The sequence below is a fragment of the Solanum stenotomum genome, chromosome 7 (genome assembly GCF_019186545.1).
Source record: "Solanum stenotomum isolate F172 chromosome 7, ASM1918654v1, whole genome shotgun sequence".
NCBI lineage: Eukaryota > Viridiplantae > Streptophyta > Magnoliopsida > Solanales > Solanaceae > Solanum > Solanum stenotomum.
This window is the reverse complement of record NC_064288.1, coordinates 44,752,586-44,780,477: the sequence shown is the minus strand read 5'-3', so window position 1 is coordinate 44,780,477 and position 27,892 is coordinate 44,752,586. Positions and strand designations below refer to the sequence as shown.

At 34.0% G+C, this 27,892-nt stretch overlaps 3 protein-coding genes across 3 annotated transcripts; all 3 read right to left on the bottom strand.

Moving 5' to 3' along the window:
* Positions 1 to 46: 46 nt before the first annotated feature.
* On the bottom strand, positions 47 to 4,629 carry LOC125871167 (uncharacterized). The gene is made up of 3 exons (XM_049551763.1): positions 3,560 to 4,629; positions 3,280 to 3,364; positions 47 to 339 (listed from the first exon to the last, which is right to left on the bottom strand). The coding sequence occupies exons 1-2, from the start codon at positions 4,451 to 4,453 to the stop codon at positions 3,317 to 3,319; spliced, it is 942 nt and encodes a 313-aa protein (XP_049407720.1). The 5' UTR covers positions 4,454 to 4,629; the 3' UTR covers positions 47 to 339; positions 3,280 to 3,316.
* A 12,100-nt stretch (positions 4,630 to 16,729) lies between these two features.
* On the bottom strand, positions 16,730 to 19,913 carry LOC125871163 (probably inactive leucine-rich repeat receptor-like protein kinase IMK2). Its single transcript, XM_049551757.1, has 2 exons — positions 17,657 to 19,913; positions 16,730 to 17,554 (listed from the first exon to the last, which is right to left on the bottom strand). Exons 1-2 carry the CDS (start codon positions 19,629 to 19,631, stop codon positions 16,929 to 16,931), a joined length of 2,601 nt encoding a protein of 866 aa, XP_049407714.1. The 5' UTR covers positions 19,632 to 19,913; the 3' UTR covers positions 16,730 to 16,928.
* A 6,542-nt stretch (positions 19,914 to 26,455) lies between these two features.
* Positions 26,456 to 27,390, bottom strand: LOC125871172 (PRA1 family protein B4-like). Its single transcript, XM_049551767.1, has one exon. The coding sequence runs from the start codon at positions 27,325 to 27,327 to the stop codon at positions 26,692 to 26,694; it is 636 nt and encodes a 211-aa protein (XP_049407724.1). The 5' UTR covers positions 27,328 to 27,390; the 3' UTR covers positions 26,456 to 26,691.
* Between the last annotated feature and the right edge of the window lie 502 nt (positions 27,391 to 27,892).

Here is a 27,892-nt window from a genome sequence, read left to right as displayed (position 1 = left end):
CCAACATTCCCTTGCTATTTCTGATTGCTCTAGGAGCCATAAAGGCAAAAACAATGCTCTTAATAGAACAAGTACAAATGTATATAAACCAAGTCCAAGACATTTGTCTTGGAGATCCAATCCAAAACTAAGCGGAAATTTTAACTGATTGGAGAATATGAACAACGATTGGCTGTCTTTTCATAGAGACAAGGCTAAACTTACATAGCTAGAAATACATTGGGAATGGCATAAAAAGTAGCGAAGATCTTCAACTCAGTTCATCAAAAATGCACACCTACAAGCACCAATTCTGTTATTTAAAGGCTTCATCAGTACCCACCCTAACCAGCAGCTGATCTGCGATTAAGACAAAAAAAAAAGAGTATCTCAGATAAAAGATAAACAGGGTTCTTCCTTCCCTTCAAACAGGCCATGAAAGCAAGGAAACATTATGCTTCTCATAATTCATTAACCTAAATATATGTAGGTTCACATGCAGAGTGCATAGCTATTAGGGTACTCTAGACTTCATAATGCGACTAGAGAAATGGACAACATGCATTTCTCCGCAAGAAAAGATGGCAAACCTTTCAATTTTATACCCTACATATCTTTTTCTTCCTGATTTGAGGTCCCCAACACTCTATTTGGTCGATTGGCTTATTAAGGTATTTCCTCCTTTTTGGTCCTCATCATTAACAAATTACAGAGTTCATTCACATCTTTAGTACGGGGATCATCCATTTCTACTAGTTCAAGGAAGCCCGTAGTGGACATCTGTCTGCAACATCTTGTACCCTAGAGTATAAAGAACTATGCTCCAGTTCCCTATTTAGGCATCACAAAGTTAATGCCTTAATGGGGGCACCAAATAGACAACTATGACAATGAGCAGAGGCAAAGAGGATGACAGAATGTCCATTGCAATTTATCAAGACAGCAATAACTGCATAGCATATAATACTGAATGTTCCACTACAACAAAAAGCTTCGAACACATAGTTACAGACGTGCCCATTTCCTTAGAGAAGAGAATGCAATGAGTTACACTATGATGAGTCCATGAGAAACCTGTTTCCTTTTAAACGTTAAATGAGTCTTTGAGAAGCTTTATGAGAGACAATTAATGGAGTAACCAGAGAATGTTTTCTTAATAGTTCTTTACATTCATTGCAAGTCTTCTGTTGGATGTATTCCTTTCCAGCATTTTCTTAGTGCTCTTTACATTTATAAAATCCTAACGTTACTGATATAAAAAATAAAAATAAATAAAAAAGTAATCAAAGAAGGGGAATTTCATTAATTTTTTTTTGTTTTGAGGGTTGAGTGGATGGGTGGTAAGTGATTTCTTTTTATTCTATGCTATTTGCTACCTATGAACACTGTTTTGTGCTGGAGCTCGTCTTGTTTATGCACTGCTGATGTTTACTCCCTAGCAATTATCCAACCAATGAAGCAATACTACTTGGATGAAAAACTTGACATCATGATATATCAAAGATAAAATGAGCCTCTCATTTCCTTCATCACTCCACTGAGCTAGTGATAACTCTCGACCCATGATGATGCAAAGATAACTCTCAACCCATGAAGATGCAAAGAACGGGTTATGAATTTAACTAAACCCCAAGAACACTAAGAAGATCGAATGAAAAACATGTAAAGGGATATGTGGAATAGGGATAAGGGTTAGAAGTATCGAGCACAACAAGCCCAGTGTAATCCACAAGTGCTCGGAAGCACCAAGCACATAACTATGAAGTAAGTTGGACAACTTGATAATACAACAATAATCACTACCCAAGATAGCTAGCGAAGAAGGGACAAATCAAGTAATTAGAATGCAATCAATTCACATCAATAACATTTAAAAGATAACTAAGCACCAACTAGATTAACATTCAAATTAAGAAACAATCCAAGAAAAGAAAATAGAACTCATACAAGAATTACCTAACTATGATGATAATTCAATGAGGTTGCAGAAGAGAACCAAGCTAACCCTAATCTAAGCTAACAAGAGCGTGCAACACTCAAATGGACATCAGTCATCAAAGCCTAAACCTTCGGAAGGAAGAAACATGGATATTTATACTAGGTCTATGAAATCATAAACAAGGTCCAAAATAGCCTCAAAGGGTCCCTAAAACACAATTAGACCGAAATAGTGAACACCTAAATATGTGCCCTTGATTAGCAATCATGGTACTTCTACTTTGGTCATGTTTACTATTTTTGTTGTTAGTACTTCTCTTTCGTCAATATTTTAGGCATAGCTTTTTCTTTTTAAAAGAATAAAGTTTTCTTGAGTAGAGGTCTATCGAAAACAGCCTCTCTACCCCCACAAAGGTAGGGTAAGGTCTGCGTACACCCACCACCCTCCCCAGACTCCCTAGTGGGACCAGGGTAGGTATGTTGTTGTTAATTAGCAATCGTGGAGCCCTTTGTCCACTTAGCTGCAACCAACTAATATTCTTCTACGACGGGAGATGGATTGGAATCCTTAAGATTTAAGGAATGCTTAATTTATAAGGAAGAGTATTTGAAAGACACCAGCTTAAAAAAATTTCTATAAAAGATAGAGAGAGTTTGGGTATGACGGAGAAGACAAAGGGGGGTGGGTTTGATTCTGCTGGAGAAGACGGTCGGGGACGAGGGGTTGGGGTGGGTATTCTGCAAAATAGATTTTTTAAAAGTGGTTAAATCCCCTTTTTGTAATTATTTGGGAAAATATGCTACTCGTCACCGAATCATTGGCTACTTTTTATTTTACTCAATATTCATTGTTCAAGAATTATTTTGGGGATAAATGACAAATGTCCTCATTTAAATTTTAATTCGACGTTTTACACATCATTCGCGAGTGTAACACATACATTATATATTGTTGCTGATTGTAGAAAAATGTCAAAATGGCATAGCGGGACCCTACTTGAGGTGTTTAAAATGAACAACACCTACTTGAGATGTTTAAGTGAAAGTTGGTGTCAACTTCAAGAACTATCGATGGGTTCCATCTACATAATTTGCAAATATAGTGTTAGGTAACCCAAATCCTTATATTGAATTACTGACGGAAACCACTAAAAGCTGACCGTGTGGACAGGTAAGATTGCAACTGCAGGCTAAGGGATCAACCATCACTACCAAAGGCATAAGAAAACACAATGAAACAAAGAATATCGCAATGCATAAATGCTCTGCGCACAAGACAAGGGAATTTGCGCACATGGGACCATCACAATATTTATTAACATGGCAAAATCATATATGTGCGTGAGGAGGACAGATCTTTACCTTACAAAAGGAGAAATTCCGCCTGAATTATCAAAATTCATTCCAAGCCTGCAATTTTGTACCTTAATTTCATGTTATGTTTTTCCTGCCAGAATTTCAAATCAGTATGAATATATAGTTCAGCCCATCAATATCCAACTATGCTACCCAAGCTAGTTGTAGTCCACAAAATCTATACAACAACATACCCAGAGTAATCCTACACAGTCTGGGATGGTTCACAAAATCTATAGAGAACAACAGATTGAAATGTAAATACTCCTGCCTTATCGAATCATACCTGTTCAAGAACCTTAGCAGAGCTCGTTTCCACCGATCTAGCCAAACTGTCAAGCTTAAGAAGCATTTTATCATATAAATGCTCCAATTCAGCAGTATAATTTGATGAATCTGAGCCCATCAACTTGCTCAATCTCCCAATTTCAAAACCCTCAGCACATAAATCCAATTCCTTCTGATCCTTCAAACCCCTCTTAATACCCACCAAGGTTTCGGCCTTTTCATCCTCTGCCATTGCATTAGGTCCCCTCAAGTCACATGTCATTGAAGGAAATGGTGAAATAGGACTGAAAGAACCATAATGGGATCGAAACGAAGGACCAATATTGATAACATCTAAGCTTTTGGGGTCAAATGAATCAGTCGAAATACGGTATTGGAAAGCTTTGTACTCATGGGTATGAATCAGTTGTTCCTGAAACGGCGTCGATAACAGAAGGAACAAAGATGGCGGCAGCGAAAGTGGATACGGAGAATTTTGAGGGGTAAAAGAGTGAGAAGCAGAGGAAGAGATAGAAATGGTAGTAGTAGAATCCTTCAAAGAGGGTCTCAAAGGGGTTTTCCGGCGACCGGAAAACCACCCTAGAAGGACGGAGGAAGGTTCCTCACGGTGCTTATGCTGTAAGGGGAGGGGAAAGTGAGAAGGGATGGAGAGGAAATCGGTGATGGTGGCGGTAAGAGTTGGTCCATCAGCGCCGGAAGATGAGGTGGAGTTCATGGCGGTTACTGAGGAGAAATTGGACGTGGGGTCATCGGAGAGAGAGATGGTGGTGGAAAATGACACGTGGCCGAAGAGTAAACCGTGGATGTCACCGGTAGATGAGAAGAAACGGTGGAGAACAGAGGCTAGAGTAGTACCGGAGATTTGAATCTTGTGTATAGGGTGATCGTCCATGATTTCCGATGATACCGAGGATTGGTTATCTGAGGATCGCCAGCGCCGGCGTACTTGCTAATTGCGGCGGTACCAAATCCAAATTGAAACCCTTTAATTGCAAAGAAAAATTATATCCGGTTTTGAGACGGAAAATGCTTTTTTATCGATACGCAACCTATAATATGTATGTTGTCGGATTTCATCCGTCCCATTTATATACTCGCTCTGTTCTATTTATATAAAACTTACTTTCCTTTTTACTCCTTCCGTCTCATTTTATATGTCATCTATTTTTATAAATAGTTGATCCATAATATTTGTCATTTCATGAAATCAATGCATAAATTATCATATTGTTTCTTTTTTACCCTTGTGAGTTATAGCGTTGAAAATATAATTTGACTAATTTAGAAAAACTAAGTAAATAATTCATGTTCATAGGCTAAATTAATTAATCAAAATAAATTAATTCATATTCATTGATTGAAAATTTGAGTTCCAAAAAAATTAAATAAGGGTAAAAGGGTAAAGTTACATCATTTCTTAATGCAAGTGCAAAGTAAAAATGTGACATATAAACTGAAACTGAGGGAGTAATATTTAGTGTCGGAAAAAAAATGACATGTTTTTATATTTAGTAACAATTTAATTTTAAATTATTTATTTTGTTTTGGTGAAATAATTTATAATCACACAATTATCTATAACTTATTTTAAGACCACAAATTTCAAAAATCTTTCTTTTTTTCTTAAATTTTATGTCAAATCAAACTAACTCATATAGATTGAGATGCAAGAGAGTAATATAGTTTGATTTAGCATGAAGTTTAAAAAAGAAAGATTTTTAAAAATTTATGAGTGATAAATATTTTTGTTAGTATACATTATTTCATAAAGATTAAATATATACTTTAAAATTAAATTACTACTACTAAATATAGACTTATGTTATTCTTTTTTGAATGGAAGGAAAGTGAATCACATAAATAAATTTTTCTTTTGTATAGGAGAGTGTTTGGATTGACTTATTTTAGTAACTTTTGGCTTTTAAGCATTTTATTTATTTTTGAAAAAGATAAAAAGTATCACAAATCCATTTGATTGTGTAGATGTTTCTTTTGATCTATACCTGACGTAATGTACCTATTTAATGTATCTCTTAAAGATGTGCTAACGTATTTGGTTAAAGATTGTAAACGGATGATTTCTACATCCTATAAAAGGGTATTATTTACCCTTGTGAAAGATACACTTGAAGAGATTAAATAAACTCTCTACTCTATATATTCCATTACCATTTGTCTTTCTTTCTTGTTTAGTATTATTGTATTTTCCTCTCATTTTACAACACAATATCAGCACGAGTGTCTAACCAATTGAGACCTACTTAATTGGGGATCATCTTTTTTTTTAAAAGTTAATCAATTTTTTTCTGAGTCAAGTATACATTTATATGTTCATAACACCTCTAATAAGACTTTCATAAGTTATTGATCTGCAATTTAATTACTACATACATGACTTACTTTAGGTATTAATATGATGATACTTTATTAGGCATAATAATCAATACACTTCAGATATATATATATATATATATATATATATATGCTACTAACTTATAACTCTCAATTAAATACTAGGCAGTATGATAGCATGCTAGTTAGAATACTAGTAAGCATTTTCTTGTCATACATTTACTATAAGTATTTGTGTCACAAAGAAGAATAGTATGTATTAAATATTTGATGTTAATATCTACTGAAACTAGTAATAAATATTATAGAATAATTGGAAAATATACTAAATTTGTTGTTTCAATACTTCATGAGTTTATATGCTTTTGTCATATTCCATGTTCATGCATATAATATAGTTTATACACATTCTTAATTATTTAGAACATTAATTTATCTTTTATATAATGAAATAAACATCATATTATTAACTCAACTATTTTATGACAGTTTCATCATGTCAAAGTTGTTAAAGCTTGAATTTGTAGCATTTGACATTTCTGAAAAGAACTATTTGTCATGAATACTTGATGTTGAAATTCACCTTGCCGCTAAGGGGACCTCAGTGATACTATAATCGAAGGAAATGAAGCATCGAATCAGGATACAACGAAGGGTATGATTTTCCTTCGTCATCATCTTGATGAAAGCCTGAAGGTTGAGTACAGTAAAAGATCCACTTGAATTGTGGATAGATTTGAAAAGGAGGTATGACCACCTCAAAACAATAGTATTGTCAAGGGCTCGTATGAGTGGATGCACTTACGATTTCAAGATTATAAAATCGTAATTGAATATAACTCTATTGTATTTAGAATCACTTCTCAATTAAAATTATGTGGGGAAATTATAAAAAATGAGGACATGTTAGAAAAAACACTAACTACTTTTCATGATTCTAATATGATATTATAGCAGTAATACCGTGAAAAGGATTTTTAGAAATACTCTGAATTGATCTCATGCCTTCTGGTGGTTGAGCAATATAATTCTCTTTTAATGAGAAATCATGAAGCTCGTCCCACTAGAACTTCTCCATTACCAAAAGCACACGGAGTAGAAGCACATGACCAGTTTGAAATAAGATAAAATAATCGAAGTCATGCTAATGTTCACGAGCGTGGCAAGGACAAAAGACGATATAATAATCGTCGAGGTGGTTGGTGAGAACAATATGGGTTCTCAAAATAATCCTTCAAAAGGCAAGGGAGATCACTGTCATCGTTATGGTCTTAAAAGTCACTGAAAAAATGAATGTCGGACACATGAGCATTTTGTCAAGCTGTATCAAAATTCCTTCAAAAGGAAAGGAAATTAAGGTGGTACCTCCTTTTCTAGTGCCCAGGTGAAGTCACATCTCAAGCGGTGTCTTCTCAGAAATATGATGAGAATGTTGAGGTAAATTTAGCTGTCACGATTCGAGCCTACACCCTGGACGTGACTGGCACTCGAGAACCATTACTGGTCCCCAAGTAACCCTCATCCTGGCTGACTACAAGAAGAAGACTAACTTAAGCATGCAAAAGCTTAAAAACTAAATAAAATTCATGAAACGCAAATACAAAGCTTTAACTCAAATAATTTACTCTGAATATAAATGGAATATTCAACTAACCAACAATAGGCAACTTAAGTCTTTAAAACATTTAATAAGATAAATAAAACACACTTCTCAAACTCTACTTTCTATCTATTGTAACGACTCGAAAAATGATAGAGTGAAACTAGAGCCTCACATGTGAGTTTGGAGTCGAGAACTTAATGAAATGATTNGTAACCCTCATCCTGGCTGACTACAAGAAAAAGACTAACTTAAGCATGCAAAAGCTTAAAAACTGAATAAAATTCATGAAACTCAAATACAAAGCTTTAACTCAAATAATTTACTCTGAATATAAATGGAATATTCAACTAGCCAACAATAGGCAACTTAAGTCTTTAAAACATTTAATAAGATAAATGAAACACATTTCTCAAACTCTACTTTCTATCTATGAAGCCTCTAACTGACAAAGATGAAAGTCGGGACAAGACCCACGATATCCTAACAACTAATATAACTGAAAGTATAAGTGGAACCCTTCGGAAGCAAGGAGGCTCACCATAGTTAACTCGAACTGCATGTGGTATCAATGAAACGCATTTTGATGACCCTGAATACCTGTATTTGCATCATGAAACGATGCAGGGCTAAATGACTCAGTACGTGGAATGTACGAGCATGTAAGGGGAATTCTAAAACATAACGCTTGAACTTGATAAAAAGGAAACATACTTACCTCTTCTCAACTAACTCAACTCAGGAATAAGATACTCAACTCAACAATAAGATATTCAATTCAGTGAAATAAGACTCAACTCAATAATAAGACACTCGACTCTTGGTACTCAAACTCTAGATACTCAACTCTGGATACTCAACTCAATCTATATAAAGCAACAATAGGAGATGCAATATATAGAAAGATCTTAAAACAATAGAAAACAACTCAACATTATTGAAAAAAATACAACAACAATTCAGTTTGTATATAAAAATACAATATAACTCTGTGTATATAAGAAAATAAAATAACTTTATGGGAGTTTCTTTAACCGACAACCATCATTCTGAGTTATGTGATGATACAGTGTCTCGCCCACATTGCGAGAACTGTCCTATACTTTGTCAGGGTATAAGACCTACTCACTAAGTGGATCCACTAATCTGTGCTAAAAAACATTAAGGAATCATCTAAAAAGTATGACCCTTTCTACCCACGTCGGCTACATAGTTTATGGAGACTTGAGTTATCTGAAATCGTCCCCATATCGGTGCTCAATACTACTCCCAAAATATACTCATCTCATATGTTTTAAAAACATAACTCTTTCAGTGATTTGAGATAATTACTCAAAAATCTATCTCTTAATAGAGATGATACTCAAACTGCTCAAAACTCTTTTGAAAATCTTAGTTTCCTCTCATCTTAAATGTGTAAACATTTACTCTTGGGATATTTAGTTCCCATATATTATTTTAAACAAAATGAACTTAACTCTGCTCTTTTTTTAAAAAAAAAAATTTCAAAATCATACTATAATATAATCATTGATGACTCGGAAAGTCATACGGCATAAACATTATTGATGATATATCTAGATACCATACTGCTCATACATTGATGGCATACTCGGTTGTCATACTAATCATGTTTTAGAAAACTCTTTTCTCAAAACTCATCTTTATTTTCTCAAAACTTAGTTTAAGAACTCAAGTGTTGGCTTTACCAAAAAACTTTTTAAAATTTATTACTCAAATCACAGGGTTCATGTAGAATTATGAGCATGAACGACTCAACTTAAGGATCTTAATAGAAATAAAGAACCTCAGTACTCAGAACTTATAGCTCAAGACTCAATGATACTACTCATCTCTAGACTGCTCAACTCACAAGGTTCATGCGGAATTATGAGCATGAACAACTCAACTCAAGGACTTCATGGGTAACATACAATAGTCTCATGACTAGGAATATAATCTCAAAGGGATTTGAAAATCAATACTCAATACTTAGAACTTGAAGATACTACTCCTCTCAAAGATACTCAACTTATGGAGTTCATGCGGAATTTATGGACATAAACGACTCGACTCGAGGGTCTCCATAAAAATATGGAACTCATGTATACGACTCTTCTCATTCTCATACTAACTTCCTCAAAACTTAGCTCAAATCGACAGTTGATCTCAAAGAATTCACAATTGAACTCAAAGACTTTCTTGAACACTACTCTTAACTCTTTCTTGAATTTGAATTATGAATTCAAGAGTTATGATTCATGATATGAAGGATCTCAATAAAAATATAGCAATTGGATAATTAGGAATAGAACTTTTAAAAGAAACATGAACTCAAGAACTCAAAATCAACTTATCTCAAGAATACTCAAATCTAGGGAAAGTATCCTAGATTACTCTTTTACTGATCTGAAAGTAGATGTAGAGTGTGACGACGAACTAGTCCAACACTATGATAGCCTTACATACCTGGAAGAACAAGGTTCTTGGAGAATCTTGAAAGGATCTAGAAGAAGAACTTGATTAGGAGCCTTGAAACCCTAGCTTGAAGGTAAACGATCAAGAAAACCTTTCTTGAGATTCTTGCATTAGTTTCTTGAAATCTATATGGCCAAGAATTACGATTTTCATTAGTGATTCATAATTGTATGGAGGAATTTGAGTTGAAAAAAATAGAATTCTTGGAAAAAGACTTACCTTGAAGAAGAATCTTGAAAAAGATTGAAAGAATCTTGAATGAAGTCTTCTACTTTGATTTTTCCTTAGGGTTTTGCCCTAGGGTTTGAGAGAGAAGAGAATGATGGATTAAAAGATGAAAATTTGATTTTTTTTTAGCCTTTTATTAGTCAAGAATTTTGTTTAGGGTTTTCTTAAAGGTAAAAAAAACCAAAAACAACCCTTTTTAATGTTTTCCCGTCGGCTAAATTCGTAACAGCACTGTATAGGTTACTAAAATAGTCATAACTTTTTACTCAAAAATTGGATTGACGCAAAATTGGTGGTGTTGGAAAGTAGATTCAAATACCTTTAATTTCATAGGTTATGGCTCACATAACTCTTCATATTCTAAAAGATTGGTCGTTTGAAGTTGACCCAAGTAGAATCTTACATGAAAACTTAATCAATAAGGAAACTTCAAGAACACTTATCAAGAACTCATCAAGAAATTAAATTTCTCAATATTTATGGATAGATTCGCAAAAGAAACTCATGATTGGCGCGTGGTGAACGAACCCAACACTATGGAAACTTACATACCTCAAAGAACTAGGTTCTTGGCGAAATCTTGAATTTCTTGAACGAACGCTTGAAACTTTGAACTTTTTTTCCTCTTGAATCTTCTCTCTAAAATCCTAAATGCTTTTGGAGATGAATTAAATTAATTCTAATCAGTTTAGACTCCTAAAACCTTACTAAAATGAATTAAATTAATTGGGTAGTGAAAAGACCGTAATACCTTTCGAATGGACATATCTCCCTCATACGAACTCAAAACTGAGCAAACTCGGTGAAGTTGAAAAGATAATTCAAAGATCATTCGTACGGTATCTGGTAGCACACCTAACTCATCGTGAGCTAGGAGTTATAGTCGTTTGAAGTCGACCCAAAACTCATACCTAGCTTAACTTTGTCAAACTTTCCAAATTTGATTATTTCCAAAAATGATTTCTTTCCAATTCTAAGTCTTTCTAGTTCTTTCAAAAAGCGAGGTGTTACATAAGCATTGAAAGATGATGCATTTGATGGACTCAATGATATTACTCATCTAGAAGCTGATGATTTCTTTGGGGATCGCAATTGAAGGTGGATCATTAAATTGAAAAGGAATAATGTTGTTATGTGTTTTTTATGACTTACTTAAAGTTGAAGTACTTAAATTTTCTTTTGTTAGTTTATTTCGCACTTCTTATTATGTAATTTTATTTTATGAAGATAAATAAAACTTTTCATACTTCAGTTGAATCCAAGATAAGTGATGAAAATATGTGTCTTCTGGACAGTGTCACAATCCATATGATACTAAGAGAAAAGAAATATTTTTCTCATTCGGTTATGAAAAAGACATATGTTAATATAATACATGGTAGTACAAAATTAATTGAGGGCTCTGGAAGAGCGGCCTTGTTACTATCTAGATGAGCATATTGGTAATTGATAATGCATTACATTGCAATAAGTCTCAAAGAAACTTGTTAAATTTTAAGGTTATTTACTAAAATGACTATTATATTAAGACTGCAACGAAACCCTTTAATTGTGCCAGCGTACTTTAAATTATTGGTAATTGGTAATGCATTGTTTTGGACTTTGAAATTTATAATCTAAAATAAGTAATAGATAATTTATGAGTATAAATTATTTCATTAAATATAAACTAGATACTTTGAAATTAAATTATTACTAAATATAGACTTGTCTCATTCTTTTTTGGAATGGACTAAAAAAGAATGTGAATCATATAAATAGATTTTTCTTCATTTTAAAAGGTGTTTAGATTAACTTATTTTAGTAACTTTTACTTTTAAGCATTTTATTTATTTTTGTATAAGACAAAAGGTATTTGTAAACACTTTATTTTAGCTAGTATTTGGTCCCAAATTTTTAAATATTATTGGCAAATTATTTTTGGGCGAAGTTCACCATGGGTTTGGCTATAAATTTTGGGAGAAATTGTAACACCTTGAATTGTCTAGAAAGGGCTCAAGTGGGAAACACACAAGCCAAGACTGGACCATGGGACCCTCCACGAAGCCTCTGACGGGCCGTGAAGGGGACCACAGTCCATGAGGTGGCTCATGGCAAGTTCCCCATGACCAGTTGAGTAGGTGTTCCTCCCACGAAGGCTCAGACGGCCGTGGAGGGGTTGACGGGCCGTCAGTCAATTGGGTTGTTTGGGTTGTTAAATGGTCGTCAGTAGGGAGCTTTTTCCCCTTGCCACTGGTCAAGGACCACGACAGTCGTAACTGCCCGTTGTGCCTTTGACTAGCCGTCAAGGCTGTTTTGGCAGTGGCACTGTGAAGCCCTAAGTCAAAGGCCTCCTCACGACTCAAGTCCATGGGCCATGGGGTCTACCGTGAAGCATGTTGCGTTAGTTTTAAGTCAAGGTCTTTTAGGTTTTTTCCAGATTAATCTATCCTAATACTATGTCATTTTACCCTTCATCTAAAGTCCTATATAAATGTTTTCACCCCAAATTTCCCCAATTGAAATCATTCTCTCAAATTCCTAAAAGAAGAACAAGTCTTTCTCTCCAAAATATTTCTCTCTCTAGAAAGCTTGAAGAAGAAGGAGTCAACCTAGGATTTCAAGTCAAGTATCCAATCCCACCATTGAAGGCAAGCTTTTGCCATTGAGGTATGATAGTCTTCATCCATGGATCCCTTCCTCTATGGAGTTCCTAAATTCTCCAATTTATAAAGTTAGAAATTTCCAATTGAGTTAGTGTTTTCTTCTATGTCATGGGTTCCTTTCAATATTGATATAATTGATTGTGTTATGAAGTATTATGCATGAATTGATAAAATGCCATGATTTTATGATGAATCCCCATAAACCCATGCTTATCCCATATTTTCTAGATTATGATGACAAAAATTGGGTTTTGAACTATGAAAGATGCTTTTATGAATATATGTATGTTCTTATGAAATTAATAAAAATATTTTAAGGAAGCTTTGAGAGTGAAGTATCAATATGATTATTGTTGTGTTGTGAAATGATTTCTCGTATACAAATGAAAGTATGAATGTGAAAGGTTTTCTCACATAAAGGATTCTAAAGTTGAAATATCTTCTCCCTAAAATGAATCAAAGATAAGGAGCTATTCTAATAATGAGGCAAGCGGCAATTACCCATGACCTCCAATGCTAAGACAATTGGCTATTACTCATGTCTTGTGATTGTTATGAAAAGTTAAGAATAAATGAATATTTCGTGGGAGTTATGCTTAGCACCGACTGGACAAGTGGCGATTACCCATGTCCCATAAACTATGTGCCAAAAAAAGATTTGTCTAGATAGACATTAGCTAGTGGATCCACGTAAGCTAGAAGTTCATGGTCTTGCCTTGGAAAGTAGGACACCTCTTTTCGGTGTGGGATAGACACCAAATTCCATGTTGATAGCTCATAGACTTACATGTTGGTTAAAGGTAATTCTCCCACATCAACGAATCAAGGTTACTTCATAATTATCTCACATGTGAATTAGGATGATGTCTACTGCATTGACCTAGTTTTATGACTTAAGTTCTCTAACTCTTTTATATCATGTCTTAGCTTGGTCATTGCATATCACGAAAATGTCCCTTTATCATGATTTTTACACTTCATGCATCACTATCGTAATTGGTACATATTTGTGCTAATGCATACTCTTTCCTACATTTCTTATAAAAATGTAGGGTCCGACGCTCCAGACTCGCACTTCCATGGCTAGGGATCTATAGTTGAAGTTGGAGGATTGGTGAGTCCTCATACTTCGAGGACCGAGCCCTTATTTCATTTTGTCATTTCATTTCAGTTTTGAACTTGATGTACGGGTTACGTCTCAATTTCTTCTTATGTACTAGATGGCTTGAGACTTTGTTAGTTTCCGCTTCGTTTTATAAAACTCTATGTTTGAAATGATCTTTTAAATCGTTTAAATTTCTATTATCTTGCCTATGAATGCTAAGTGGCTTGCATAGGGCCTCTCGGGGTCTTATACGCCATGTTATACCTAGGGTCTACCTTAGGTTGTGACAAAAATATTTGACTATGTTAAAAAATATGATTTATACTCATAAGTTCTACAAATTATTAAAAATACTTTTAAGTTTATATTGTCATTTTATAATGAACATGTTCCATTAAAAAATAACTTTATAACATAATTTTATTGGATCAAATTCATACTAAATTTGAATCGAATCCATATTTATTTGGGTTGAATAATTAATTTGAGCGGTACAAATAACTAAGTGTATTTTATTAAATTCAAGTTCAAGGTCCATTTCACCTTAAAGCTCAAATTCATGGCACATGTCACGATGACTAGGCATCCATGACAAAAAAAATGACGTCACACGTCCAAATGATGTGATAGTCCCAGTCAAATTGAAGAACCAATCATAATCCACCAAGTATCAAAATGACATATTTTGGCCAATCATATGCAACCTTGTTCACCCCCTACAACTATAAATAGGGAAAAGACATGGCATTCAAGGAAAGGCTAAAAAAAAGACTCCAACAAACATTGGAGAAAGCTACAACATCAACTACATAGCTCTTCGAATGAGTGGTCAACAGGGTTCATCTTGGAAACTTGAAACGATGAAGTGCTTCCCGAAGTTTCCAAAGATCAAACACATTTTAAGGAGGTCTACATCGTCCTAGATTCGATAAATACGCTACTTACAACCCTCGAATCACAGAGAAACATTAGGAGAGAAGAATCAAGAGAGTAACAGAATTATACTCACAAATTCATCAATAAAAATCACATTTTCTTTTATTTATTTTGCTGTCAGTTAATTTTCAACGCTACGAAATTTGTTGCGAACAATAACAATTATCAACAACAAAACAACATGTACAACATCAATACATTAATCGTATATTCAAACTTGTCACTAATTCAAGGTGATATAACCCATTAAAAACAAATTATTCTTTTTTAGTCACATTTTGTATAGATAGCGGAGAGGAATAGTTATCAATTAATAATGAAGTAATTTGCTAGATAAATATTAGTTGGAATTAATAAATGATTGGTGTTTTTTATAAAATATAAAAAATTGGGGTAGTTTTTTAATTTTTTAAAATTTTCAAATATTAAAACTTGACTCAAATACTAAAAAAACTTGGGATATTTAATAAATTATGACAAGTTGTATGGCCAAACATCACTTCCCAAGTTTTTCCAAATATATTTGGGATTAAACGAATCCTTAGACAAGGTACAAATATAAGTGACTAACTTGCTACTTTTAGCTTATAAACTACTTTTAAAAAATGTCAATCCAAACACCAATATCAAATGAATATATGCTGTTGGTAAAAAAATACCTTCAAATACTATTTATTTATAAATTGTTATTTAAGTTCAATAATATTATAAATAGAATATTTTTTTATGAATTTATCATAAAATCTAATAGTATTTTTTTATGATATTACATGTATCAAGTATATATATGTATAATCCATATGTGTTTATATTTTATTTTACTTTTTTCTTATTCTTATTCGCACAATTATTAAATTTATGAATCAAAATACAAAAATATGTTTATTTAAAAACAAACTTAAATTTTTGACACTAATGTCGTCTTTATAAATATATAGTTTTAAGGAAGTATAACGATCAGACTATTTGTTTCTTAATGATAACATTAGCGTTTTTAGTAACCAATAACGACCCCATTTTTCCTTTATTGTTATTGACTTATAGTGATCAAATTTGATCTTTTTACAACCAAAGAAACTCATATGTTTTCTTTCATAAATGTCACGTTTCAGAAATACTTCCTCTCTCCAATAATAATTATTTACTATTTATTGGCTTGTCACAAAGGTTAAGAAATAATATATGATAGGAATAATTTTATCAAATCGCCTTTATTAAATATAAGTTATTTAAACATTGAAAATGATAAAATGATAAATGTTCATTGGTTTTATAAACTAGACAAATATTGTTGACATCTTAAAATAATACAGTGAATAAGTAAAAATGAACAGAGGGAGTAAAAGAAGTTAGCATAGATAATTGCTTTCATAATTAAAGCTATCATATGTCTTTCTTGGGGGTTTGCAAAAACCTTACCCTAAAAGACATATATGAATAGGCATGTTATAAATCCATTAAGTAGTGGATTGTCCATTTGATTTCTTCAAGAATTAATTGAATTCATGTATGTATAATATTTCAACACTATAAATAGAGATATCATTCACCGTTTGGAGGACACTTAAATAGAAGTAAAGTCTTTCTCCTTCATCTACTTATATTGTCTTCTTCTCTTTATATTATATTATTTTGAGCTTAATTTTATAACAAGTCACATTTAAAACAACAAAAGTAATCAATTTTATCACTTATCTCATGAAAATAAATAACATGCGTTTATTTTATTGAAAGAATTGAATAAAATGTTTTTCTTCATCAGTAAAACCTATGCAGCAATCATAATCTCCTATATACAATCTCCTATATATAACATGCGTTTATTTTATTGAAAGAATTGAATAAAATGTTTTTCTTCATCAGTAAAACCTATGCAGCAATCACAATCTCCTATATACAGTTTACTAGTAGATCTTAGTATGAAACAGCATTTCCACTACTAACTGTAAAAAAAAAATGAAAGAATAAACAAATAGATATCAAGTAAAAAGCTCAAAAATTTCCAATCAGCCTTGTGAGTTTATTATTCATCACTCTTTTCTTGAATTGTTGTGCCATCATCTCCAGAACTAGTGGCTGCTAACACCACCTCTGGTTTTATCTCCTCCAATTTCTGTAATACTTGCGGAGCTTCAGGTCGAGCAGTTGGTGTGGGATCAACACAATGCAAAGCTAGTTTCAATGTGTTAAGCAACTCATCACCAATATTAGGTGCATCCCTCATAAGTTCCACATCAAACACTTCATTAGTCCACTCCTCTTTCACAATAGAAGCTACCCACTGAGGCAAATCGAGACCATCCGTTGCCTCGCTAGGGGATTTTCCAGTTAAGAGCTCCAAAATGATCACTCCAAGACTATAGACATCAGTCTTGGTGCTTACATTCTTGATTTTAGAAAGCTCTGGTGCACGATAACCTAGCGTGCCTGCAGTGGCAATCACGTTGGTGTTTCCAGCAGTGGTCATAAGCTTGGAGAGTCCAACATCTGCAATCTTTGGATTGTTTTGCTCATCAAGTAAAATGTTGCTTGATGTAAGATTCCCATGAATTATGTTTTCTTTGGTATGCAGAAAGCAGATTCCTTTTGTTATACCGATAGCAATCCTCATCCTTGTTGGCCAGTCTATCGTTGTCTCGGGACCTCTAGCTGCATATAGAGAACACAAGTATGATGTTAGGATTGTCGACGTGATAAGGAACACCAAAAGGAATATACAAACAAACAGTGAGTGAGTGTAGACAATTTTACCATGAAGAAAGGATGAGAGACTTCCATTAGACATATAATCATACACAAGAAGCTTTTCTCCTTTTGGTCCCAAGTAATAAGCTCTAAGCGCCAAAATATTTGGGTGTCGAATCTTTCCTAATTCAGCAACCTCAGCTTCAAATTCTTTCTGCCCTTTCGTGATCTTCTCGCGTAGCCTCTTCACTGCAACTTGATTACCATCCTCCAATGTTGCCTTATATGCTGTCCCGTAAGTGCTCTTCCCCATGATCTCTGCAGTGGCACACAACAAGTCGTCTGCTGCAAACACGAAAGGTCCATCAAAATGGACTAGCTTTCCACCAGCTTCACCTGATTCAACTTCAGCCCCTCCTACAGCTGGAACTGACTTTGCACCTCTCCCTGTAGTGGTAGCTAGGCCACCGGCTTTGCTACCATTTTTCGCTCTCGAATTTGCCTTTTTCCTAATCAAGCAGCAAAGTAACATGCAGCACAAAAGAAGCAGAACAACTAGAAGAGCACCTGATGCTATGAGAATGATATCTTTGGTACTAAGTTTACGATGGCGGTGAGGCTTGACAACCCCACTAACAGGAGAAGGAAGAGTTTGAGGGGGTGGTGAAGCACATGGAGTTGATGGACTATATCCACAAAGCTCTAAATTTCCAACAAAAGCACTTGAATTGAACTTTCTAGAAAGAAGAGATGGGACAATCCCAGAAAGATTGTTATAAGACACATCCAAAGAAGTCAGATTTGGCAAAGAAACAAGAGAGTTTGGAATTTCACCAGTGAAATTGTTTCCAGATAAATCAAGTGAGGTGAGCCTAGAAATATTTCCAATAGTAGCTGGAATTTGACCAATGAATTTGTTGTTACTCAAATCCAGCACTGCAAGGTTTTTCATTCTATACATGGTATCTGGGATTTGGCTATCCAGAAGATTACTCTTTAAATCCAAAGTAGAAAGAGCTGAAAGGTTTGAGAAACTAGCAGGAATAGTTCCATTTATGGTATTATTAGATAAATCAAGAACAGTAAGCCTTAAGAGACTACCTAATTCATCAGGAATAGTCCCATTAATAAGGTTATGACTAAGATTAATCTCCTCAAGCATGCTTAACTTACTAATTGAAACTGGAATCTTCCCAGATAAAAGATTGTGATCAAGTGTAAGATACTGAAGTTGATAAGACTTGTTCACAACCACACTGCCCCAAGTGTCAGGAATTAATCCAGAAAGATTGTTATGTTCAAGTGCAAGAAAAGTAAGAGAAGGAGATTGAGTGAAACTTACTGGGATTGACCCTGAAAGTGCATTGTAGCTCAAGTTGAGTCTGTACAACCTGGTGGAGTTTGCAAGACTAGGAGAGATAGTACCACTGAGCTGATTGTTGCTAAGATCAAGAGTCTGAAGAAGAGGGCTTCTTCCAATTGATGGTGGAATTGAACCCGAAAGCCGATTATTGAAAAGATAAACACCTCTGAGATTTGGTAGGAAGCTAAGAGAAGTTGGAACAGGACCAGCAATAACATTGTCATGAAGACTAAGCTTTCTAAGAGCTTGTAATTGCCCAATTTTTTCAGATATTCTTCCACCTAGTCCCTTCCAAGGCAACTGTATAGCTATAACCTCCCCATTAACACACTTAATTCCTATCCAACCACCAGCACAAGCTCCAAGACCAGTGTCATTCCAGCTCTTCAATATTCCCCTAAAATCAATCAGTTCATGCTTAATAGCTCTTAAAGCTTGAAAATCAGATTGAGTCACAATAACCCCATCTGAATTCCCCCCAGCTGATATAATAGGAAAAACAGAAAACACAATCACAACAAACAAGAACAGATTATTATGCCAAGAAGAAGAAAGCTTCCATTTTTCCTCCTTCTTGTCATGAACCCAGCTAGACCCATCTTTAATTTCTGAATATAAATTCAAGAATCGAAAAGGGTAGTTGTAAAATCCACTCAGTGAAGTATCCCACCTATCCATAAACTTAAAACAAGTTCAGAATCTTCAATCAGAAGAAGAACTTAAACAAAGAAATGCTAAACTCTTCTTTTTCTTCCTCCCCTCAACTTTTTTCAAGTTTAAATGAAGAGAAAAGGGAAAAGAAAGAGATAAATACTAGTAGAAGAAAGAGTAGTGAAACAGAGCATGTGAGGATGTGTAAATGGAGAGAATCTTTAAGAGCAACGGTTAAGGTTGAAGACAAAGTGAACAGAAGAATATTATGGTCCTTAACGGCTAGTTTTCTTGATAATTCATGTAGATATATTTTGCTTTATTTGTTTGTTTATATGCAGAGTTTCAGTTCAGCTGGTCCACATTAATGGGGAAACCAAAGGCCCCCGTGTTTGACGCGGATGACCTACAACGGCTACATTGACAGTGCAGGCAAAGAGGGAATACTCAAGAAAATTATTACTCCATTATAAACTATACCTTATTTCATCTTCCTAATTGGAACGTTATAATTACTTTGACTTAGTCTTCCCCACCTTTTCCTCTTTACTTTTACTAATTATTGTAATTTATTACTCATTCTGTTTAAAAAAGAATGACCTTCTTTTCTTTTTTTAGTCTGTTTCAATAAGAATGATCTATTTCTTTTTTTGGTAACATTTTAATTTCAACTTTTCACGTGACATGTTTATAGCCACAAGATTAAAGGGCAATTTAGTACATTTGACATAACTTTAATTTTAAGACCACAAAATTCAAAACTCTTCTTTATTTTCTAAAACTTCATGTCAAGTCAAATCATGTCACTTTTTTTGAAACGAAGGGAATATATCCTATTGGAAAAGATTTTAATATGGATAATATAAAGAATTTGTGTTGGTGTCAATTTAATTTATTAGTTATTACGAATAATTACTTGCAAATTAAGGTTTCTTTAAAATAATTTGACGGGGTAAAATAAATATACGATAATGTATAGAAGTTAAAACTCATAAAATATACACTTTTTGTCCTAATTTATGTGACACTTTTTGGATTTCGAGATTCAAACGAGTCTATCTTTAACGACAATAAATCTTTTCATATATTTTTTAAATATTTTGAATTGTCAATTATCACTTTTTACGTAGTTTATAAATATATAAATTTCATTTCAAATTTTTTAAAGATTGCATACGCAAATTCCGGTCAAACTTAAACTGTTTGATTTTCGAAAAATGAAAGTGTCACATAAATTGAGACAGATGGAATAATTCTTTTGTCATGTAAATGAGAAAAAAAAATGTGTAAAAAATACTGATATAGATTGTGTTTGATGAGAAAAATATTTCGAGAAAATATTTTTAAATTTTTATCATGTTTGATTGATCAATGTGTTTTGAAATATATTTCTCTAGCAAGTACTTCAAAAATAAGAAAAATGAATACCCTAATAAAATTATCAAAAATAAGTTTTATAAGGGACATCTTAACTTCATTATTTTGTTTGACTATCCCACTCCCTACCAATGTCTAACTCTCACTCCTCATCCTATCCATCCTTTAGTATTTTGCTAGAATACACAATTAAATGCAGTTGAGATAATACTATTTTGCTTGCTTTGTAAACATTATACATTAAATAAAAAGTTATCCACTGATTTTCCAAAACACAATTTTCTATAAAAATTATTTTTAATAAAAAAAAAATTCCTTCGCACCAAAATAACGTAATCAATACACTGTAATACTAAGGTCTATCGAGGATATATGGTTCCACAAAGTCCACTTTGGAGTAGCATCCTCAAAAAAAGTCAAGGTTAGAGATCATGTTCATGGTGATGTGGGAAAAAAGGACAAAAGGCAATTGAAATAGCAGAGGGGTCAAATGCCCAAATAACCTCGCACATATATGAACAGTGCATAAATATTAGTTGGTGCCACCAACAATTTTAACACATGTTAGCATTCAAACTTTAGGACTCTAGTAGAACCTTCTTATTGGTTGAGATTCCCTTGTTGTAACCTATAAATAGTCGATCGCCCTCATTAGTAAAAAAATACTATAATTTCAAGTAATACAATGACAATTATAATATTGTTTTAAGCACAAAGCATATCTTTATTTTGTCTTAGTCCTTGTCTACATCCTTAGACGAAGTTACTCTTGATGCCAAGGGCAAAACTCTCCTGCTTGTTTTTTCCTTTTTTTTCTTCAAAAACTGATTTGACTAATGACATCTGATTACATACGAAGGAGGACGGTAGGCCTAACCTTCTATAGAAAATGTATACATACGACAAAAATAAAAAAAGTTATCCCAAAACAGTGACAAAGGAAAAGTTTCAAGAAGGCTCATATTGGAGCATTTTCGATTTTCTCATCTTGACTCTAAGAGGTGGAAATTGTCACTTATCAATAATTAGTAAAGCTCTGCTGGTTGTTGGTAAGTCTCTATAATGTGTATATACCTTAATTACATCAGTGTTATGACTCGTAAAAGCTAATTTCTTCGCTATTTTGTATTTTCTCTAAAACAGTGTCTAATAATCACTTCATGATCTATTACTAATTTCTTGATCTGATGCACGTTCTACTATATCCTCAAAGGTACCTTCAAGCTCAAAAAGGAAGAAAGAGACTTCAGCCAAGTTGCTGGTGCCTTGGCCCAATGGGAGAATGAAGGCCTTGATGAATCTTGCCCAATGAGTCCCTAATTACTCCTCCAAGCTCTTGTGCTCATCAGCAAGCACTTTGGAAACATCTAAATTTGACTCATTTACTCTTAAGTTGCACTATTTTTTTTTATATTTACTTTGTCTTATCTAACAATCAATTATTTTCTCTTCAAAAATTAATCAAACACTTTACTTTTTAAAAATAATTTTAAATAAAATAAATAAATTTAACCAAACAAACTTATAAATATATTATTTATGGATTATATTATAGCCAATTATAATTTGAATACTTGATTGAAAGAGATAAAGATACCAAATTGGGGTATTGTTTGAATTATGTTTTCACTCGAGTTATACTGTTTAATTCTTTATGTACCATAATTTCTTTTGAAATTTCGAAAATAAAAACATTTAAAAAATTGAACCACCCTTGAAAATAATTGAATTTAATTTGGTGCACATTTTTCTATAACCAAAAGATTAAAAATCGATTATGAAAAAACCAAAGCAAAGAACCAAATAACCATATGTACAGTTCAAGATATGACTTTCAACTCTGATCCAGGACCTGATCCCAACTGTGGACACAACTCTCAACCTCGACGATCAATCCAGAATCCAACACTCCTAACCCAGGACCTGATCCTAACTCTTGACTCGGGACCGAACATTCGAATTGAGAACTAACCCCGACACTCAAATTAGGACACAACCCCAAGAACCGACCCAAGACCTGACCCCAACTCCTAACTTAGGACTCGACATTTGAACTGAGACCAGCCTCGACCCTGACACCCTAAATTGGACATGACCTTGATGACCAATCCAGGATCTGACCACAACACTCGATCCAAAACCTGACCCCAACTCCTAAATCGACATTAAAACTAGAACTAACCCTAACCCCAACATCAACACCCGACCCCGATAACTAATTCGAGAACAGACTTGCAAACCAAGACTTCAACCATGACACCCGATGCAAAACTAAACTTCCAAACCAAAATCCAACCCCAACCCAACACCCAACACCCAATCCAAGACCCGACTTTTGAATTAGGATCAAATTCGACTCCCAATTACAGACTTGATTGCAACACCCAAACCCGACACCTAACAATGAACTCAAACTCGACTCTCAACCCAAAACCCAACTCCATCACCCAATTCCGCACCCCGAACCTCGACACTCAACTCAAATCCTAATACGAGACCCAACACCAAAACCAAGATGCGATCCTAATCCAACCCAACACCCAGGAGTCAAATCCTAGATTAGATATCTAAAACTAGAATTATGTGGAAAGTTGAGGTTAAAAAATGTTCAAAGAATATTTTCTTTACTTTTTACTTTTCGGAGGCAAGTCATTTTCCTTAAATTTGAAGAAAATAAGTTGATTTTAAAATTATTTTTCAAAATATTTAAACCAATCAAACATGAGAAAACTAAAAACCGTATAAAATCAAGAATACGAACAAGTATTCGGAGGTTACAAAACATTCAAATAATGACTAAAAAGAGTTGTCGGCAGGAATGACTTATGATAGAATCCGCCTTGTTTATTTTGCCGAAATGGGCAGAATAACTATTCCAATGCCAAAAATGTTCCCGATGTTCAATAGCTTTTCGATGGCTTCCCTTGCATTACCAGGTATGAGTTGTTTATTGCCGAATTGATAGTATTTTTTGGAATAATTTCCATCTTACTGCTACAATCGTTAAACATAGACCATCACGACAGGAAAAACATCATTTTCTTCCTGCTAGAGTATCGTCTCCACGGTAGTGTAGGGAATTATACGTCCTTTTTCCAAGTAGACCTTCTGAATATCCTCCAGTAAATAAAATACCATACTCAGCTCTAACACACATGTGTCATCGTATACTTGGAGCAAAGATGGACTTACATCACTAGCAGACCTAACTTCAAACTCATCAAAACAGGCCATACACATCAATCAGAAAAGATCAATTTGGAACTTCCAAAAAATGGTTTACTGGCACCAGTACTTGTAAACAGCCATCGACATTAAACCAATTGATTGCTACAATTTTCTTCTCTATGACTCAATATTAAAGAAGTCGGAAACAGACCCCAGCAAGGTTTCCAGGCGTACCAAGAATGAGGAAATGATCAAAATGGTCCTTCATGTATATGTGTTGATTTATTTTGGTCCTTAATATATCACTTGATAGAAATAATCCTTAATGTATGCAAATTGAGTATCATTTTGATCCTAAACCCTAAATTTAACTTTTCTCTCTTAAAAACTAACGTCTCATTCCTAACTCATTTCTCTCTTCTCCTTGGCTGCTCTGCATTCCTGTCTTCTCTCTAAAACTGCATCAGCTTCTTAAAATAGATTTTAAAAAACTCAACTCTTGTCAACTCCTCATCTTCTTTTAGAAAAATTCAGTACTCATTATGATTTGAACAGCTTGTTCCATTTTTCATAAATAATATGAATGACTTTATTTTTAGACGCATTGACTGAATCAACAAAAATATTTAAACTGGTAATATAATGAATTAAGAAGTAGCATATCTATGCTTTTGGATGACATAGACACACACAAAAATTCTCCATTATTTTATTACTGTTTAGTTTATAATCTCTTTCGATTGACTAAGCTGATTTTTGGATTGGATGAGCTAATTGGTTAATTCAATGAAACATGAAAATTGAAATCAATAGGTGAGTCTTATTTTGCCCTTCCATTGAATCCAATAAATTTTCAGCTGACCCAGAAGCAAGAAATTACTTGAAAGAAAAAACATTTTTTTAGGTTGCAGAAGATATGGGTGAGTTTGAATAAGCAATATATGGGTGTACTAGTATCCTATATTGAGGAAGAACAAGTACTGAAGAACCAGAGAAGGGGGACCTTGGGAGGAGACATTAGTTTTTAACAGTGAAAAGTTAAATTTAGGATTTAGGACCAAAATGATACCCATTTTACATACATTAAGGACTATTTCTATCAAGTGATAGATATTAAGGACCAAAATAAATCAACCCATATACATGAAGGACCATTTTGATCATTTCCTCTACCAAGAATATACAGCAACAAATTTTCTGCATTCAATTATCATATTCTGGATAAAGGGCACAATTGACCACCAATAAAAAAAATGCATACTTTAAGAGGAGAGGCATAACATTGTCTTTATAGCATTCTCATCAGCAATTCAGATATCAACTTTTTCCATCAACATTGGATAATCAACAACAAACCAACAAATAGAAATAGCCTTTATAGCATTCTCATCAGCAATTCAAAGATTCTCAAAAAGAAATAGCCTGACTGATTCTAATCCACCAAGAAATAGTTGTCTCAACACAAATTGTGCTGGTCGATCAATCAAAACATATGATGAGATATTTCTCAATGTAAATGAAAAATAAACGAGTTCCTTAGGTAGGCGCACATCCGCATGTGTGGTGTTCTGTTGTGGTTATCATCTAATGTTGATCAGCAATTCGAAAATTCTCAACAAACAGAAACAGCCCACTCATTCTATTCGAGTAAAGTAAAACCCAATACACCAAAAAAATGGTAGTCTCAACTCTCAACACACATTGCAAAGCAACAATCAAAACATATGATGAATGTAAATAAAAAGCACATCATTCTTTAGGTAGGCACACTTCCCCTGTGTGCTAAGGAGAATGTATGGACTCCTAAACAATGAATACATCATGCAACACTCATGAGTGAGAACAACAAAATTAACTGTGATGACGAAACGACCTTTAACAAAAGCACATCATAACTTTCATCAATAACAAGCCAAATATGAAGGCAACCGATACAAGTTTAGCAATAACCAAACGACTGTAAAGGTTGAATTAACCTATGATACATATGTTACATGGAACTGGATATGAAAAAATATCAAACACAAATGAGGTCAATCACAAATCAATGAATTTTAAGTGTATCTTGAAGAACTTACATAAAATATCCATATTCCTGTCTCATCTATGCTAGATGGATAAGAATGTGACTATTTTCATACCGAAATCATCCAGATCTGATCAATACCAACCAAATCCAATTCTTTAAAATAACAGGTGTTATCAATAATAGAGGTCAATCAGAAATCAACGAATCAATCTCAAGAGTCTCAACCATTGAGATCATACTCAATAAAAGGTTGTTCTTTCAATCAGACTTGATCAACTCAGATCTCAGGTGCAAATTACTCATTTTCAAGAATCAATTACAGTAACTAAACTTCCAAGTTGGTTGGATCCAAATTACAATTTTCAAGTTCTGAATCTTCAAGAAACGGAAAAAGTCTTATACATACATCATTATTCTGGTCTCCTTTCCATCAATTCTTTATGAGTTAATCTACTAAAGACAGTAAATCATTCAAAAAACTATATGAATCGAGCTTGCATACCCCATATACGCTCAAACCCTAGCAGCAACCGCAGGGGCAACAGCATTGGCGGCACCGCTGCTCAAGAAAGAGAGAAACCCAGTAGCAGGAGACTCTTGATCATCAAGGAAAAGATCCTCAGGGGATCTAAAAGCAGCATGTATACACACAATCCCAAGACCAACCATCAAAGCAGAAACAAGCACTGCTCCAACAGAGGTAAGAAAAATTACAACCACAGTAGAGACAAAAAGCAAACCCAGCGTCTCCCTTTCAGAAAACTGTCGACCAAATAGAACCAAAGGCGGATCGGAAGGACGGAAAAGGTAAAGAAAGAGCCAAGCGGCGAGAAGGCCAGAAAGAGTAAGAAGGGAAAATGGGTTTGTGAGGAGGGAAAAGGCGAGAACAACAGCAAGGAGAGAAAGGTAATTGATACGGAAATAGGTGTAGTTTTTGCGGATACGGAGAGTGGCGTCGGAGATAGATTCCGGTTTAGAGAAAGCGGACCGGTCAAGGAGCTCGGACCATGGCCGGCGATTGGCAAAACCGGTTTGGACGGTGGTGGAGATGTGGTTGATGAATGATCGAAATGCCGGAGTTGGTCCGATCTGGGTGGTGTCAGAGGCGGTGGGTTGTGAAGTGATTGGGAGGATTGCTGGTGAAGCCATTTTTGGTTGTGAGAGAAATATCAGAAAAACTAAGGGTTGATTTTTATAGAAAGGTTGGGATTTTTCTTAATTGTTACGGCTCTGACTGAGAGAGAAATAGTATTTCTTTATGGGTTTTGCATACGATTTTCCTTTCTTTATTCCTCGAAATTTGAATACGAAATCACGCGGTTTTTAACTTCATTATTAAGCTAAAGTAGATCTTGATTTATCTATAAACTAGTCAATCAGCTTGCGCTTCTAACTCCAACTAGGACAATAGAAAATTATACAATAAAAAAGATCATCTAAAGAGCTTTATCTCAATCATAATTGCTAAAATTATTCCTAGTCTAGAAATATCCAAATTTTGATGCCCAATATTCCATAGATAGTTCGAATGGTATGAGAGCAATAATCAATTGTAGCTCAAATCGCTTCGCGCGATTGTTAAAAAATTCTTATTTATTAAAATAACATAATTATAACTTTTAAAATCAAAATGAGTTGTTAATTTATTTTTGAAATATAATCTAAACACAAATTTTTAATTTTAATTCATAAGCAATTTGCAAAACTTCTAAAT

What these genes read in the sequence shown, in the direction of transcription:
- LOC125871172 (XM_049551767.1), bottom strand. Translation starts at nt 27,327, where the DNA reads ATGGCTTCACCAGCAATCCTCCCAATCACTTCACAACCCACCGCCTCT.
- LOC125871167 (XM_049551763.1), bottom strand. Translation starts at nt 4,453, where the DNA reads ATGGACGATCACCCTATACACAAGATTCAAATCTCCGGTACTACTCTA. An exon ending in CTGCTAAGGTTCTTGAACAG is followed by an intron (nt 3,365 to 3,559) that starts GTATGATTCGAT and finishes AAATTCTGGCAG; the next exon opens with GAAAAACATAACATGAAATT.
- LOC125871163 (XM_049551757.1), bottom strand. Translation starts at nt 19,631, where the DNA reads ATGGATAGGTGGGATACTTCACTGAGTGGATTTTACAACTACCCTTTT. An exon ending in TCTCTCATCCTTTCTTCATG is followed by an intron (nt 17,555 to 17,656) that starts GTAAAATTGTCT and finishes CTCTATATGCAG; the next exon opens with CTAGAGGTCCCGAGACAACG.